Raw genomic sequence first — 18,095 nt, forward strand, 5'->3', positions numbered from 1 at the left:
TAACCCCACTTTTATTAGTCTTTGGTTCATTTATTTGTGTATTTGGACTCTAATAGTTCAAAAAGTTTGAATTTGAACCCTCCAGGTGCTGCAAAACTATCTTTATATTCATTTTGGCAAAAATCGAGTTGATTTCTACTGCCTGTTTTAATTCCTTCTTAATTTGTTGTGTCTATAACTAGTTACGTCACGACTTTTGCACATATAAGGTCAAGACTTCTGACGAACACTTCTCCGAGTACGACATAATTGTTTATCAGCAGCAGTGGTTGTAGTAAAAACTGAAAATATGTCCAAACTTGGAGCAGATTACCTAAAATGTTCAGTTGTTGGTTGAATGGGACAGAGCAGCACAGCTAACAACCTGGAAGGGGTGGGGCCTGAAGTGGCTCATGTGTATTTAAAACCACCTTTCTGGTGTCATTACTCAGAAATAGGGTTGAAGATGGAGCTGTGGAGTTGAATTAATGAAGAATTCAGACCCAAGCAGAGCATTTACAGTTTATGTAGACCACAGGGAAATGTTTGAAAATCCGTAATTCCATTTAAAAAAGGCAAAATATCACTCCTTTAATGAGAGAATGGGATTTACTATAAAGGAATATTTGTCTTGGAGCTATCAGATCTACTTCAAAACACTGTCTGCACATTACAATACATTCCCTTCACAGGTTCTTTCTAGTTGAAGACTTATAAATCTATTACAAAAATGTACATACATGTTTTAAAATGCATAATTCCATTAAAAAAAAAATAAAAGCAAAATATCACTCCTTTAATCTGAGCTTTAATGAGCATCTACATGATTGGTGAATTAAAGAGGGAAAATGACAGATTTTTACTGAAAAAATGCAAGATACAGAGGCTAATATTTTAATAAATGGTGATAAATCACTAAAGAAACGTTAAATAGAGAGAAAAAAAATCATTTGGGAACTGCCACAAAAGTAGCACTGGGTCTTTATGGGTTAAGAACGAACCAAGAAGTTGTTGTTTTGGAGTTACTGATCCATATTTACTTTTTTTTCCCCTTATTACCTCCACCAGGAGGTATTGTGATCACTTTGTGTGTTTGTTTGTTTGTTTGTTAGCAGCTTTACAGGAAAACTACTTCAACCATCTTTACTAAATTGTACCCAGAGATAGGCCTAGGCCCTGGGACCAACCCATTAAATTTTGGGCCAAGTAGGCCAAAGTTCACAAAATCTCACATTTTCCTGTCTGTCATCATTGAGCAATTTTCGAAAATTCATAAAAGATTCAAAACAACTCCGATTAACCTCCAATTTGATCCACCCGTAGCTTTTAACAATGTCTTGTATCTGGCACAAAATTGTCCACATCCACTGTGGAATGTGGACATTTATATTTAACATTGAAAATCCCATTTACAACACATTTTTCATTATAGCTCAACAAATATTGATTGGAATTTAATATAATTTGACAAACACATGACTGGTACCAAGCTTCAACTTTTTCGGCTGTATGGAACAACCTTGAAACTGTTTAATTTTAAAAGAAACAGTCGATCCACACATGCACACCGTTCAGGGTTCTTGGCGGAGGTTTGCGTTATTTGAACACTTGTATTTATGTTTTTTCCCTATGTTTTGTATTAATGTTTGTGTCTGAAACAAACTAAACTAAACTATTTACCTCCTCTTGCTCCTTCTCTTCAGCGTATCAGAGCAAGCCGAAGAAAACAAGATGACGGCGAGCAACCTGGGGATCATCTTCGGGCCGACGCTGATCAAGCCGAGGCAGGCGGACGCTGAGGTCTCTCTGTCCTCTCTGGTCGATTACCCCTATCAGGCCCTCATTGTGGAGCTCCTGATTAGACACTATCAGATGGTTTTTGACACTCCGCTCAGTCCCCTGGGCAGCAGTTCACCCACTGAGATTAACAGCCACACGCGACTCACCTCCCAGGAGAAGGAGCAGCAGCTGAGCAGGCACTCCAAGTCACTAGGAGACATTAAGGAGGTAAGAGGTGTTCCACAAAGCAGACCAGAAAGTGACGAGTCATTCACCTCCTCCCTCACCTACACAGCACCGCTCCAGTGTGTAATATTCACTACTGAAAATAGTTTATTTTATTTTATTTATTTTTTATTTATTTATTTGCACATCATAAAACAGCAAGAGAAAATAAAAAAACAACAACATTCAAACAAGTAACATTATTGTGCAGGAGAGGTTAGAACCCAAAAAAGGCTTATATGAATACCTCCCCGGAAATGAACAATACACAGGAAAAAAAAAAGAAAGAAAAAAAAAAGAATTAAAAATACAATATAACTGAATTAATAAACTAGAGTAAAAACAATAAAAATGCAAATCACATTACAAATCATTAAATACAAATCAAACGATATACAGCCTTACATTTTTTCACGAATTAAAGTCCTTTTCAAATGCTTTTTAAACAATGATAAAGAAGGTGTCGATTGAAGTTCAGGTTGTAGATTATTCCACAGATTTGGTCCACGATATTTCAGAGAATACTGACAGACAGAAGTTCGGCAGTATGGAAGATAAAATTTGCATGAATATCATGTAGGATATTTGTGAATAACAGAGGACAACATAAAGAAATTCTGAAAAACTTTGGGAAGGATATGTATTTATCAGAGAACCATCGTCTTTTATACTTCACACATAGTTTTATTTTATTCTGTCCTGTATATATAGTGTTTGTTGTTTTTATTGCTGCTACCTCCTGAACCAACTGCAAAATTTTGATGCAAAATCTGGAATGACATATACAGGGTTTATACGGGTGCTTGAAATCCTTGAAAATGCTTGAATTTCAATGTTGTGTGGGCTTGAATTTTAGTTTCAGTGCTTGAACATGCTTGCAATTCAAACTCTGTAATGTAATTTATTTATTTGTTTATTTTTGTAACCCACTTTTTATTGTTTTTTCTTTCTTTTCACCCATTAAATATTTTACAGTGATACAACAGGCTGAAATTATAAGAAAATACATCAATAAAAATGTGAAAATCAAATGTTACAAAAAAAAAGCAGATTTATTTATGTTTAATATTAACTCAAGCTAAAGCTGCTTACAAAGAGGTGATACATTTTGAAAAATAAAACTTTATGTCAAAAAAAGAAAATTTCCAGGTGTTCTCAGGTCGACTCCAGGTACATTTTTATTTTAATCTTTGGCTCAGTGCAAGTGCGCCTTAAGTGGCTTCCCTTTTTCTTGGATAAAACTTTGTGTTTTCCTTTAATTTCTAAACTTTTTGCTATTATGAAATATAATTTTAGATGTTTATAGCATAATATAAGGTACATCATCGTGATAAAAAAGTGACAAAATAATCATGAGTATATGTATTCCAGTAAATTTTTTAAGGTGATGTGCTGGAAAATTGGAAAATGACCCTTAAAAGTGCTTGAATTTGACCTTGAAAAATGTGTATGAGCCCTGCAAAAGAAGTCTGTCTATGTTCATTAGTTTTCCAGATAAATACAACGACACTCAACCTGATATAACACCCGCAAAGGCCACCAACCTTAAAAAATACTGTAGATAGTGGTGTAGATTATTTAATAATGTTTGGTCTAAATGCTTTTAAAACAGTGTTCCCACTGGGTCTTGAGTTCACAAATCTGCATTGAATACCTTAAAAACTCTTTAAAAGGTATTAAATATGATCTGGTAGGTCTTAAGTTATGTTACCTTAAACTTGTTTGCTGTGTTGTGTTTAAATGTGCCTGGGAAATGTCCCAAGCTGCAAAGAAAGTAACGTTACGCTACTCAGTTCCACCCGTTCCAACCCGACAGTTTATAATGAAATTAGGAACCAATTATCGTTAACTTTGCAGACCCCGGTGAGAAATGATCTCAGAACATTCAGCCCAACGTGCGTGCAGCCATTAGTCACGTGTACGTCGCCCGAAAAAGCTGACATTGTGTAGTCGTGAAATAGGCTGTGAAATGGGCATTAAATTTTGTTCTAAGTTGACTTGGAGGGGAAACTCCTCAGAAACAAGCTTTGACTGGGAAAAAACTGGTAGAAACCCCCGGAAAAGCCACAGAGGAGGGATTCCAGACAGACCTTTATACTTATTATCTTAATTTTTTTATGTAAGAAAGCAACTGTTTTACACTTTTTTGAAATTTGAATTAATGGCTAGAAATTTAGCAAAGTGAAAAAACTCGTCCAGAGGTAAAACACTGTAAAAAACTGTAAAAAAAAAAAAAAAAAAAAAAAAAATTGCAGGCATATATTCGTTCATAGTCGAAGGAGCTGTCAAAATGTGACGTTAAGTGACTGAAACATAGCCTTTCCTGGATGAGATGATGGTCCTGAAAATATCTAGTTCTTTGAGGGTTCAATATCAATATTTTGGTGTATTTTGGATTTAACAGAAACGTTACATGTTTTATTTTCTGTTCTTTTGCTTTGCCTCGCCTTCGCAGCAGAGCTCTAAGGTGTATAAAAGACATTCCTCTATCATTCCTTCTTCACACCTGCTGGCTGAGGTTCAGGAGAGCATGCCCAACCTGGATGGAAGCGACTTTGAACCTGGTCAGTGTTCTTACCGAATTAGCAGAGCATTCATTTTTCTTAAATCTTTCGTAAGTTCTATACATCCATTAATACAAGATCACTACACTTGCTTTTACCCATTGTGTTTTTAATACGTCACCATATATACTGTACCTGTTACCTCCTTTTAGCATTGGCTCAACATTAGGGGTGTAAGAAAATATCGGTTCTGCAATATATTGCGATATTTCATTTCACAATACTGTATCAATATTAAAAAGTTCTGCATCGATATTTTTAAGTGTTCATTCAAATGCAGATATTGTGGAGGTTCAGTTTGTTTTTTTGTTTTTTCTTTTTTGTTGTATTTTATTTATTATTATTTAACACTCTTTTATTAAACAATGTTAGTTCTTTTGTTGGGATTAAACAAAAATAATGTTATGTTAGTTATGAACCAATAGAATATGAACATTTGAACAGGATCTTGAACTGTAATGACTGTAATAAAAATGTGTTTAGTATTTGTGCATATTTCTGGTGTAATTAAATTCTTCAAGAAAATAATCATAAAAAAAAGAAACGAACAAAAAATTGCCTTTATGAACAGTATCATGATATATTGTGATGTATCGTATCGTAATCCTAGTGTTGCAATTTGTATCGTATTGCCAGATTCTTTCCAATACACACCCCTATTAGACATGTTGTAAAACTGTATTATCCGTCTTTCTGTTCTCATTGTTAATAGCTACTCTTTTTAAAAATACATCAATGTAAATATTGTAAATGTTACTCTATTTTAGCACTGTTAAGGCTCATTATACACTATATGGACAAAAGTTGAATTCAGGTGTTTCTTTTCTAACGGGTCTGGGCTACAAAACAATAATGACAAATATAATAATATAGTTTTATATAGTGATAAAATCATTACAATTGTTCTCTTTGCTTCCAAAATGCCTCAGAGTTGGTTTTTATTGTATTTCTTTCAACATTGATTTAGTTTTTTTTGGAGGTTTTTTTTTTTATCCATGACTGATTTTAAATGTTCTGCCTCTAAATTTCTAAACTATTTTTCATGCTCTAACTGTAAATAATAATTTTCTACCACAACAACCATCTACTTTCTTCACATCTCATTAAACTTTGAGGAAATATTGATATTTATAAACTATATGGACAAAAATATTGGGACACATCATGGCTGCCGCTGTAAGATGTCCTGTTCATGATGATTTGAGATAAAAACGTTAATATTTCCTTAAAGTTTAATGGTAGAAAATAGGTATTTACAGTCAGAGCACGAAAAATATTTTAGAAGTTTAGAGAAAGAACATTTTAAATCATAGTCATAGATAAAAAATATATATATAAAAAACAAAAAAAAACAAAATCAGTGTTGAGAGAAATTAAGTCAAAACCGTCTCTGAGGCATTTTGGAAGCAAAGATAACAATTTAAACCAAACTAACCAATGCAATGATATTTATCCCAATATAAAGCTATATTATGACATTTGTCATCATTGTTTTGTATCCCAGACCCCTGTTAGAAAAGAAACACCTGAATTCAGCGTGTCCCAATACTTTTGTCCATGTATTGTGTGACTATATTATTAGTTTCTTTCCTGTTTTATCTCCCTGTTCTGCTGCGTCTTGGCCAGGTCATCATTGTAAATAAGAACTGTTTGAATTGACCTACAAGGTTAACTATTTTTAAACCCAGTATGTTAAACCTTTCTTGTTTTTTGCAGTGGATGAAGTGGATTCGGAGTCCTACAACGGGGTTCTGTCATCCAGTGTCCCTGACGTTCCCAAATCCACCGAGCGAGGCCTCTGTCGTTCTCATCACATAACTGTCGCCAGGGTCCAGCTTCGACACCCTCGCAACAAACTCACGGCCGGCGTCCTCACCCGGCCGGTCAGCATGCCAGCGGAACGCATGCTCGGCCGAAGCCAATCCGACGACAGCAACTCCTTAAACGGCAGCGACCAAGACGACCGACAGGGAGGCGGCTGCAGCCAGTCGATCGAAGAGGTGGACGAAACGGAGACGGCGAAAGTGCGGGTGGGGACGCATTACCGGAGTACGTTCATCGACACCCAGACTTTGAGGAGAACTTGGGACAAACAGTACAAGCACCACGATGTTTCGTCTCGGACTGTGAGAATCGTATCCGGTTCATCCGCGGAGAGCACGGCGACGGACGCCGCCAAAGTGGCCGACGCCTCCGAATCGTTGCCGTCGAGCAGCATCAGCACCATCTACCCCAACAGGCCGTACACCATCGCGGTGCGGCCCAGCAGGACTTTACGAAGGGAGGACAACGTAATCAAAGGCAGCCTCATCACAACGGCTTTCAGAGCTCCACGGACTCTCCAACCTCCTCCGGGAACCTTCTACAAACCTCCGTCAGGAACCAAAGCGCTCAAGAACTTCGCATTAACGAACAGCGCTGAGGATGACGATGAGGAGGAGGATGACGACGACGATGACGACGATGAGGAGGAGGAAGAGGAAGAGCTGGGTCTTGAGATAGAGTTGTCTGTGGACGAGCCCGTTGAGGAGGACATCGAGGGCGACCAGGCGGCGACGTCTGAGTCTCCCAGTCCGAGTCCAGAGGAACTCGGGCAAAACCAGGCCAAACCGGTCTACCAGAGACTCAGACCGCGACGCCTTCAGGAGGTCGAGCATCGGGAGGCTCATTTTGTGTGATTCTTGGACGTTAGAATCTCACAATGTGAACAACAGAGGACATATGGAGTGACTCTGCGAAGAAAACCACCGTATATTCTGGGACCGGGTGCACAAATGACAAACCTTCAGTCCTCAAAACACAAACAGGATGCACTTAAAACTGTATATTTACACACAATTCAGTCGTATTTCATTCACCAATCACTCGCTCCGAACACTAGCACCAGCTCAGAATATTTATAATCTTTTCTGAAAACCGTGCAATTACATTTTATTTGAATATTGTGTATAAAGTTCATATTCTCATGATGTGTTTTTTTTATGTTTATATACCAAAAAAACCCTATGTTTGAATCATTACAGTAGTGCACGTAGTTGCGACTTTGTAAAAAAAAAAAAACAATGTTTGGTGCACTTACCTGACATCAATACTTTGTCAGAATATTTTAAACTGTTACATTTAGGCTCTAACTAATCATTTCTAATAACTTGTATAAAGCAGTATAATGGCATTTGTTACTTGCTGTACCTGGTAACGTTCTAGACATCGGTAACGTGTCGAAGCACCGATATGCATCCGCTCGTTTTTATATTATCCGATTTGGATGGCGTCAACTTAAACTGAGCAGAAAAGCTTTTAGAGATGTCAACGGGTTGAACTTTGGCATTATCTTTTCGTATTTTAATATAACATTTACGTTTCTCTTTTAGCCAAAGCTATTTTTTACTTTTTACAACTGTAGTTTTATAAATAACCTAAACCTTGCAGGTTCTTTGTAAGTAATAGAGAGCGCATCATTTATTTAAATGGTATCTGTTTTCGAGGTTATGTGCATGGTCGACCGAATGTTAAAAAGTTCAGTGTAAAGAAACAGGTACATGAGAACACACACCCTTTTGTAACTTATTAAAATATATCTGACAACTTCCAGCTCGGATTCTATTGTATGTTTCTTTTTCTGTTACCCTCAGAGACAGACAAACCTTATTATTGCGAGTTTCTCTGTCTGTCTGGAATGTGTCTGCTGGCAGGATTATGCAAAAACGCCTGCACTGATTTTAATGAAACTTTGTGCGAAGTAAAGCATGAGTCAAAAGTAACTCATTAAAACTTTGGCACAAATCCAGAAATAAGGGCAGATCTGGGAATTTCTGTTTGCATGAATTACTGTGGAATTAAACAGGATTTTTTGCACTTCGCACTTCTGATTGCTTGTTATTACACAGAAACTAGCGCAGGCATTTCCAGGATTAAAGACTTTTTGGTATTGTTGGGGGCATTTACATTTGAGCGTATTGTCATTCAACTGGTCTGAACTTCTCTGGATTCTGTTTAACTTACAAAGACCCAAATATCCACCACAGACCTAAATAATCTGTTGATGTCCCTGTTTAATACCTATTTATCCACTAATTCTGTCAATCCATGTAAATAATTGGTGTAAAATACAGTTTGTCATCTTTTCATGGTCATCAGATATGACCCATGTGGACGTTTGGAAACAGTCATCTTCTACAACATTGTTTCTCGACCTTTTTTGAACAAACGCCCCCCCTCATATCATCATGAGCCTCCACCCCCACTCTCGAAAACCATTTGCAACTAGGGTAGCGGGGTTGTGCGAGTGGGTCTGAGGTCTCAGTGGGTTTATATAGGTACTGCTCCCTCACCTCATCTGAAGCCTCCTGCCGCACCCCCTCCAAAACTAATCTGCGAAGGAAGGCCGTAGCTCAATAAGTACTGAAACGTACCCACTTGCGAAGGACCGTCGGGGGGTGGGGGGGGGGGGGGGGTGTCAAGGAAATTCACCATTGACATAACATGCTGCTTAATATTGATATTTATACAGAATAACGCCCCCCCATTTCTGTCTCAGCACCCCCCTCTCAGGTTTCTCATTCCAAATGCCCCCCCAATGGTTTCCCAACTCCCCCATTGAGAAACTGTTGTACAACATTGATTCACCAGTAAAACCCATCGAGTTTGTGGTTGTAAACACTCGGTTAATGATATATTTTGCAGAAAAAAACTACTTTTGCTTTATTTCTCTTAGAGCTGAAATAACAGCCTTTGAGCTTTTACAGGGGTGCGATTCTTCCAGATAAATCCAGCTTTTCCAACCTGAAAATTAGGCCTGTGTGAATCATGCAAATCCGCTTTTTTTTTTCTTTTTGGGCGGGGGGGGGCAGGTCGGGTATTGATAAACATAATGACTATTCACCAGTGCCTCTGGTTTATATGTTGATGTCACGCCACAAGTAGTCCATTCATTTGCAGAGCTCCTGCAATTGTTGCGAAAGGTTATTTGATGTGTTCTAAGAATTTTTGGACATGTGGTGCGCCGTATATTTTTCCTGCTTTTTTTGTCCTTTGCCAATCACACCTGTGCTTTTACAAACATGTTCGGTAGATTAAAATATAGGGAAGTGTGTGATATTCACTGAAAAATGCAAAATGCATTAGATACTACCATCATAAATGGGGAGTAAAATCCCTTTGGAAGTTTTGGCAAAAGGGGTTAAATGTGTCAAAATTCCTGTTTCCTTGCCTTTATTTCATTGGACGTTAACGTGTAAACACTGTCATCTTCTACAACACTGATTCACCAGTAAAACCCATGGAGTTATATCAATGACAGTGAATGGAGACACTTGTTTTTAAGTTCAGATAAGGATAGATTTTGCTGAAAAAAGTCACATTTTCATCTGTTTTGATATAATAATCTTTGGATTTACTCAGAAATTTAATGAACATCTACATGATCAACGACTTAAATACAGGATAATACATGATTTCCAATGAAAAAAAATTAAATACAGAGGATAATATTATAATAAACTGTGATACATCATTTAAGAAAGATTAAACACAGAGAAAAAAATCATTTGGGAACTGCCTTAAAAGTATCACTGGGTCTTTATGGGTTAAAGACTAAAAAAGTTCTGTATCCTCGTAGGTTTTCAGACATTTAGGGGTTAAATATGGGATTGACAGCTGCAATTACTGGTAACAGAAACTTGGAAAAGTAGCTTCACTTTCCACAACAGCAGGAAACGACGTCAGTTTCATCTAGCTTTATATTTAGTCGTTTATGTGGCCTGAGAGGAAGGTTTAAAGGCACGAATGAATCATTGTCAGTGTCATATTTACTCAGAACAATATTTCACACATTTCCCACAAGTGATACTGAAAAGGAATAAATATAATTCAAATGCTTTTTTTTTCTTGTTTAAATCTCCTGAGTTATCCAGAATACCAACGATACCAAAGAAATAAAAAATTATATATACATATATATATATATATATATATATATATATATATATATATATATATATATATATATATATATATATAATATATATATATATTTTAAAAAAAAAGAATCCACACTAATCCTCTTTAATTCAACCTTTCCCAAGTAAACTCCTAGAAGACTTCTTTGGGTGTTGACTATGACCTTCATTTTCAATGTCAACATCAACATTATTACTCTTCATCCAGTCACCTAATCTTGTACGTGTTTGGTATTTACGTGCAACTTGGGAAATTCCTGGAAGAGTTCTTTGGGTGTTAATCTTGACCTTCATTTTCAAGGATAAATTGGGGTTGTTGGGTCAAATATGGCCTTCAGCAACAACGATGGCATCATTTCTCTTCACCAGTTTGTCCAGTCTTGTACATGTTTGGTATTTAGGTGCACCTTTGGAAGCTCTTGGGTAAGTTCTTTGGGTGTCAACCTTGACCTTCACTTTCAAGGTCAAATCAGGGTCATTGCATCACATTTGGCCTTTGGCAATGGCATCAACATTATTATTCTTCTCTAAATGGCTTGATGTTGTACATTTTTGGTGTTTAGGTGCAACTTGGGGAAACTCCTGGAAGAGCTCTTTGGGTGTCAACCTTGACCTTCATTTCCAAGGTCAAATTGGGGTCGTTGGGTCAAATTTGGCCTTTGGCAACGGCGGTAGCATTATTGCTCTTCACTGAATCACCCAATCTTGTACGTGTTTAGTATTTATGTGCAACTTTGGAAACTCCTTAAAGAGTTGTTTGAGTGTTGACCTTGACCTTCATTTTCAAGGTCAAATCAGGGTCATTGGCCTTTGGCAATGGCATCAACATTATTATTCTTCTCTAAATTGCTTGATGTTGAACATTTTTGGTATTTAGGTGCAACTTGGGCAACTTCTTGAAGAGTTCTTTGGGCGTTGACCTTGACCTTCATTTTCAAGGTCAAACTGGGGGCCGTTGGTCAAAGTTGGCCTTCGTCAACAGCGTCAAAATTACTACTCTTCTCTAAATTGCTGGATCTTGTATATGTATGGTATTTAGGTGCAAATTGCAAAGCTCCTGGACACGTTCTTTGGGTGTCAACCTTGACCTTCATTTTCAAGGTCAAACTGGGGGCTGTTGGTCAAATTTAGCCTTCTGCAACACCGTTAACATTATCACTCTTCACTAAATCACCTAATCTTGTACATGTTTGGTATTTAGGTGCAACTTAGGCAACCCTCTTGAAGAGTTCTTTGAGCATTGACCTTGACCTTCATTTTCACGGTCAAATCGGGGTCGTTGCATCAAATTTGGCCTTTGTCAATGGTGTCAGCATTATTACTTTTCACCAAATCACCTGATCTTGTACATGTTTGGTATTTAGGTGCAACTTGAGAAGCTCCTGGATGAGGTCTTTGGGTGTCCATCTTGACCTTCAAGTCAAATTTAGACGCTAACGTTAATCTACATTTTCCAGGTCTTTTGGGGTCAATGAATGGTCATAGGGACAGATAGGAATCGCTAAAACAGATGAGGTGAGGGGATAATGATACTGATAGGGCAGTAGGGAGTAATAGGGGGTGTAGGTCCAAGTCAGCCCTTGTTGTCATTACAACATTCAGTGCGTATATGGTATTACATGATTGCCTATTTATGATGATTAGCCTATATTTATTACTGACCTGTAATGTAAAATGGACATATTTGGCATTTAGTGAAGTTTATAACAACCCCAGATGAGCACAGAGCATTCCTTTATTGCAGAAACTTAATTCAAAAAAGACAAATTGACTCAACAAAAATGGTCTTTAATTGCTTAAAGCTGTCATGTACTTCAAACTGTTACCAAGTAGTGTGACAGCCTGCAAATGAATAAATTTCATGTGGACAGCAGGAGCATGTACGCTATAGTGCAGTTGGTTAGGTCATGTAGGTTTCAACAAATGGATGAGAGGTGTTAGACTGCCAGCGCTGAGAAAGGAGATTAAATCAATCTGCTTAACTATTCACAAGGTCTGGAAACTAGCTGTGTTAGCAACCCCGAGGAACACTCACAATACAGGATGTCTTCTCATGCTGTATTCTTTAATTATCAAACTGCAGTACAAGGGTTCCGCTGAGGTAAGTCATGTTTTTTCTACCTGATTGAAGTTTTGATTAAGTATTTAACCAATGTATAAGTACAGAAACTGGAAAAAAATTTGAAAAAACAGATGACCTAGTTAGTGGCCACCGGGAATGAGCTATTTTTAGAAGTTCTTGTAGGTAGAAATAACAACGCGCAGTGGTCGTGGAGATGGTGGTTAAAAAAGTCAAGGCTTACACCGACTATGTGAAGTGTGTTTAGCTCATTAGACTCATTACAAGGCTATTTCTGTCTGTAACCTGCTGCGCTCACTGAATGAATCGCCGCACTCCTCGTAGATGAACGCAACTTTCCAAATGCAAGTGATCATTTATGGCTTCTTCATAAGTTTAGAAATGTGCGCTGGTTGAATGCAGGTTTCTTAGGCTGGTGCCGACCCCCGCGGGGGTGAAAAGGAGGAGCCATGGGGGCTGGAAGACAGGTCAGACTCCTGCTGTGGAAGAACATGACCGTCCGCATGAAGCAGAGGGTAAAAATCCTCTCATTTGTTAATTATACTTTTAACCTGGGGTGAAAAGGGGAAAGGTCTTTGGGAGTAAAGATCAGCAGAGGACTGAGGATGGAAGATTTTGTTGAGTTAAAAGTAGCATGAATATAATAAATGTATACATTACATAATAGGACTGTATCAGCCTGATTGACAACATGGAGGAATTATTGGATGGATGGATGGATGGATGGATGGATGGATAGATAGATAGATAGATAGATAGATAGATAGATAGATAGATAGATAGATAGATAGATAGATAGATAGATAGATAGATAGAGAGATAGATAGATAATAGATAGATAGATAGAAAAAGAGGAATGATGGAAGAAAGAAAGAAAGAAAGAAAGAGAAGGGAGGGAGGGAGGAAAAAGAAATGAAGAGATAGATAGATAGATAGATAGATAGATAGATAGATGATAGATAGATAGATAGATAGATAGATAGATAGATAGATAGATAGATAATAGATAGATAGATAGATAGTAGATATTTTTAATGTCAACAAGGTTTTTTGAGGATGGATGGATGGATATTTTTAATGTCAAAAGATAGATAGATAGATAGATAGATAGATAGATAGATAGATAGATAGATAGATAGATAGATAGATAGATAGATAGATAGAAAAAAGAGAGGAATGATGGAAAGAAAGAAGAAAGAAGAAAGAAAGACGAAAGAAAGAAAGAAGAGAAAGGGAGGGAGGGAGGATGAAATAAAGAATGAGATAGATAGAAGATAGATAGATAGATAGATAGATAGATAGATAGATAATAGATAGATAGATGATAGGATAGATAGAAAAAAGAGAGGAATGATGGAAAGAAAGAAGAAAGAAAGAAGAGAAAGGGAGGAGGGAGGGAAATAAAGAAATGAAGAGATAGATAGATAGATAGATAGATAGATAGATAGATAGATGATGTAGATATAGATATAGATAGATAGATAGATAGATAGATAGATAGATATATAGATAATATAGATAGATAGATAGATAGATAGATATTTTTAATGTCAACAAGGTTTTTTGAGGATGGATGATGGATATTTTTAATGTCAAAAGATAGATAGATAGATAGATAGATAGATAGATGATAGATAGATAGATAGATAAAGAAAGAAAGAAAGAGAAAGGGAGGGAGGGAGGGATGGAAATAAAGAAATGAAGAGATAGATAGATAGATAGATAGATAGATAGATAGATAGATAGATAGATAGATAGATAGATAGATAGATAGATAGATAGATAGATAGATAGATAGATAGATAGATAGAACATTGTAGCTGTCATCCGTCCATCAGCCTGTACTGTATGTGGTGACATTTTCATCAGTAACATTTGTCCAGACTCCACAATTTCCAACACAAAGTAAATGTAAAATCCATTGTGTTTTCCAACCAGGGGCGTTCTACATGGAGATCCTGTGGCCTGTGATGCTGTTCATGAGTCTAGTGGTGCTCCGAACTGTGAATCCACTCTACTGTCAACATGACTGTAAGCATAGAAAGGCTTTTTTTTTTTTTTAAATTTTTTAATAAATGTTGACAAAGGGTTTGAATGAATGTGTTCTGACAGCCAACCCTTTGTCCCCTCTTTAGGCCACTTCCCCAACAAGGCCATGCCATCCTCAGGGGTCCTGCCGTGGATCCAGGGAATCTTATGCAATGCCAACAACCCTTGTTTCCAGTATCCCACCCCGTGAGAATCCCCTGGCCAGGTGTCCAACTACAACAACTCCATGTGAGCGTCACCTCTGGATTCCAGCATGTGTAGATTTAGAGTTTTATCCACGTAAAGTAACAAAAACTAAATATAAATGATGTGTTGTCGTACCTTCAGACTGGCCAGGTTGTACACGGATGCCCAGGAAATTCTCCTTAGTGATCCGGAGTTCATGCAGCTGGGACGCCCTCTGGAGGGAATTGAACACCATGAGTGACTTCATGAACACTCTCCGCAAACGTCCTGATCGGGTCGCAGGTCAGTGCCCCCAGCTTTCATCGTAACACACAAAACAGAACCGGCTGCAGAAGGGCAGATAAGCTGATTCCCTGGAACAGCTGGGGTCGGAAGGGTAAAAAATAGCTTCCTGGACTTCCTCTCTGGTCTTTTGCGATGCATATTTTCCGTTTGTGTAGATAGAACACATGCATAAAAAAAAAAAAAAGGGTGTCAAACATAAGGCCTGAGGGTCAAACTAGCCCGCTATAGAGTCCAATCTGTCCTTTGGCATAGAATACAAAAATAATTTAACCCTTTCATGCGCAAATTATGAGAACCTTAGTCAATATTTTTTCTTGAGTATTTTGTTTCCACTTTACGCATGAAAAAAACAATGCAATTGATTTTTTTTTTTTTTTTTAATGAACGTATTTTTCATGGAGTTACAAAAATGTCCACTCAGCTGGACATCATGCATTTTAAGTTTTGAAGCAAAGAAACATTTATTAAAACTCATCATCAGAAAGTGATATACTGTGTGAAAACTATGAAATAAAAGCATTTTTAATGCCGCTAATGCTAAATTGCTACTGTTTTCTCACATTTATCATACTCTAATATTAGTTATTACTCATTTCATAGAGATACAGGGTGGGGAAGCAAATTACAATGAACATTTAGTTGTTTTTCTCAGCAGGCACTACGTCAATTGTGTTTGAAACCAAACATATATTGATGTCATAATCATACCTAACACTATTATCATACCTTTCAGAAACTTTTGCCCATTTGAGTAATCAGGAAAGCAAACGTCAAAGAGTGTGTGATTTGCTGATGCACTCGTCACACCAAAGGAGATTTCAAAAATAGTTGAGTGTCCATAAAGACTGTTTATAATGGAAAGAAGAGAATGACTATGAGCAAAACTATTACGAGAAAGTCTGGAAGATACTATTAAAGAAGAATGGGAGAAGTTGTCACCCGAATATTTGGGAACACTTGCACAAGTTTCAGGAAGCGTGTGAAGGCAGTTATTGAGAAAGAAGAGGACACATAGAATAAAAACATTTTCTATTATGTCAATTTTCTTGTGGCAAAAAAATTCTCATGATTTTCAATAAACTAATTGGTCATACACTGTCTTTCAATCCCTGCCTCAAAATATGTACATTTTGCTTCCCCACCCTGTATTATCCTCCCGAGACCCAGGAAATGGACAGTTTTAGCTGTTTTACATAAAAAAAAAAAAAATTGTCTTGATTGGAAACTGCTTCATGCAACAGTTTTTTCAGATACATTTTTGAAACTATTTTTATTTATTTATTGATTTTTTTTATGGAATGTCCTTTGCAATGCACAGTATTTGTAAAGTAAAATGGTCAAACTTTTGTCCCCTATAGAGGACAAAATTCATCGCTGGATCTCAGGAGGATATGCAAAAAAAAAAAAAAAAAAAAATTGTTTGTTTATTACAGTCACACTAAAACATGTTAGTGCAGATCAGGGTTTATGAAGAACAGCAAAGTTACTCTAATTGTATGTATTGCAGTGTTTTGGATGATGCATAAGAGTCCTGATATGGAACTAAAACAACAAAACCCATGAATAAATAATAGAACAGCTGTAGAATAACTGTCCACTGGAGTGACCAGTATGCATGAAGGGTTAAAATAATTTAAAACTAGAAAAGCACTTGGAGAGCACAGACCTCCGCCTCCTGAGAATTTAATCAAAACCCACCCCCCTGATCACCACCAAAATGTAATCCTTGTTCCAGTATCAGCATTTCCTGAAAATTTCATCCAAATCCGTCCTTAACTTTTTAAGTTATTTTGCTAACAGACAAACAAACAGGCAAACCCTGATGAAAACATAACCTCCGCTGTTCCTTGACGGAGGAAAAAAACCGCGATATTAACAATCAAAGTGTCAAAATCATTTTAATTCAGTTCCACATACACGCCAAATCAATCTCAACTAGGTCAGACCAGTAAAATACTATCATAATAACCAATAAATAATGACAGCTCCAGTTTTTTCTTTTTGTTTTAGTGTAAAAAAAAAAGTAAAATTATATGAAAATGTTTAACCCTTTCATGCATGAGTTATGAGAACCTTAGATGAGGTGTTTTTTTTTGTTTGTTTGTTTTTTGGAGTGTTTTTATTCCTCCTTAGACATGAAAAAAACAATGACATTGAGTTGTTGTTGTTGTTGTTTTTTTTTTTTTTTACATAGATTTACAAAATGTCCACTCAGCTACACCATGAATTTTATTCTTGAAGCAAAGAAACATGTATTTAAAACCCAATATCATAAAGTGATATGAAAACAATGAAATGAAACCATGTTTAATGCAGCTAATCTGATGTTTTCTCACAGTTTAACATATTCTAATACTAGTTATGTATCACTTCATGGAGATAATATGCAAAAAGTAACAATTAACAAGCAAAGTTACAGTAATGGTATGAATTGCAGTTTATAAAATGATGTATAAGCGTCCACTGTGTTGGCTGATATGAAACTAAAACAACTAAACCCATGAATATACAAGAGAACAGCTGGAGAAGAACTGTCCACTGGATGTGACCAGTATGCATGAAAGGGTTAAGTCAGTTTCACAACAATAGGGAATACCATGAACAAACATGTACAAACTGAAATGTGTTAAGGAAAATAAGTGCAATTTTACACGATATTCTGCCTGTTCTTAAATATTAGGTGTATGTGTAGATCTCAGTGTGATCTGTAAGTAGTAATGCACATGTGTAAATGATAAGCTGAAGCATAATATTGTTAAAATTATGCTTATTTCAAGATCAAGGTCAAGGTGTATTTATTAGTTTCTCGCAAAGTAAGAATTTCATTGAATTCATCTGAATAATATTATGCTTCAGTTTTCATTTACACATGTGCTTTATGACTTACAGCTCACAGTGGATTTTACAAATACACAAAATATTTAATAACAGGAAGAATATTGTGTGAAATTGCACTTATTTCAAGCTCAAGACAACACATACCAGTCATAC

General features: G+C 36.7%; 2 protein-coding genes across 2 annotated transcripts in view; both read left to right on the forward strand.

Annotated features, from left to right (window-relative positions):
* arhgap29a (Rho GTPase activating protein 29a) overlaps positions 1-8,145 on the forward strand; it is an 86,255-nt gene extending 78,110 nt beyond the window's left edge. Inside the window, 3 exon segments of the mRNA XM_030123325.1 lie at positions 1,683-1,986; positions 4,439-4,547; positions 6,264-8,145. Coding sequence (XP_029979185.1) covers positions 1,683-1,986; positions 4,439-4,547; positions 6,264-7,225 — 1,375 coding nt within the window. The 3' untranslated portion in view covers positions 7,226-8,145.
* A 4,324-nt stretch (positions 8,146-12,469) lies between these two features.
* Positions 12,470-18,095, forward strand: part of abca4a (ATP-binding cassette, sub-family A (ABC1), member 4a) — a 129,295-nt gene continuing 123,669 nt past the window's right edge. The window contains 6 exon segments of the mRNA XM_030123010.1: positions 12,470-12,605; positions 12,987-13,104; positions 14,527-14,615; positions 14,720-14,861; positions 14,961-15,030; positions 15,032-15,105. Of these exon segments, the coding sequence (XP_029978870.1) occupies positions 13,034-13,104; positions 14,527-14,615; positions 14,720-14,861; positions 14,961-15,030; positions 15,032-15,105 (446 nt within the window). The 5' untranslated portion in view covers positions 12,470-12,605; positions 12,987-13,033.

Source organism: Sphaeramia orbicularis, chromosome 20, assembly GCF_902148855.1.
Source record: "Sphaeramia orbicularis chromosome 20, fSphaOr1.1, whole genome shotgun sequence".
In the NCBI taxonomy this organism is placed as follows: Eukaryota; Metazoa; Chordata; class Actinopteri; order Kurtiformes; family Apogonidae; genus Sphaeramia; species Sphaeramia orbicularis.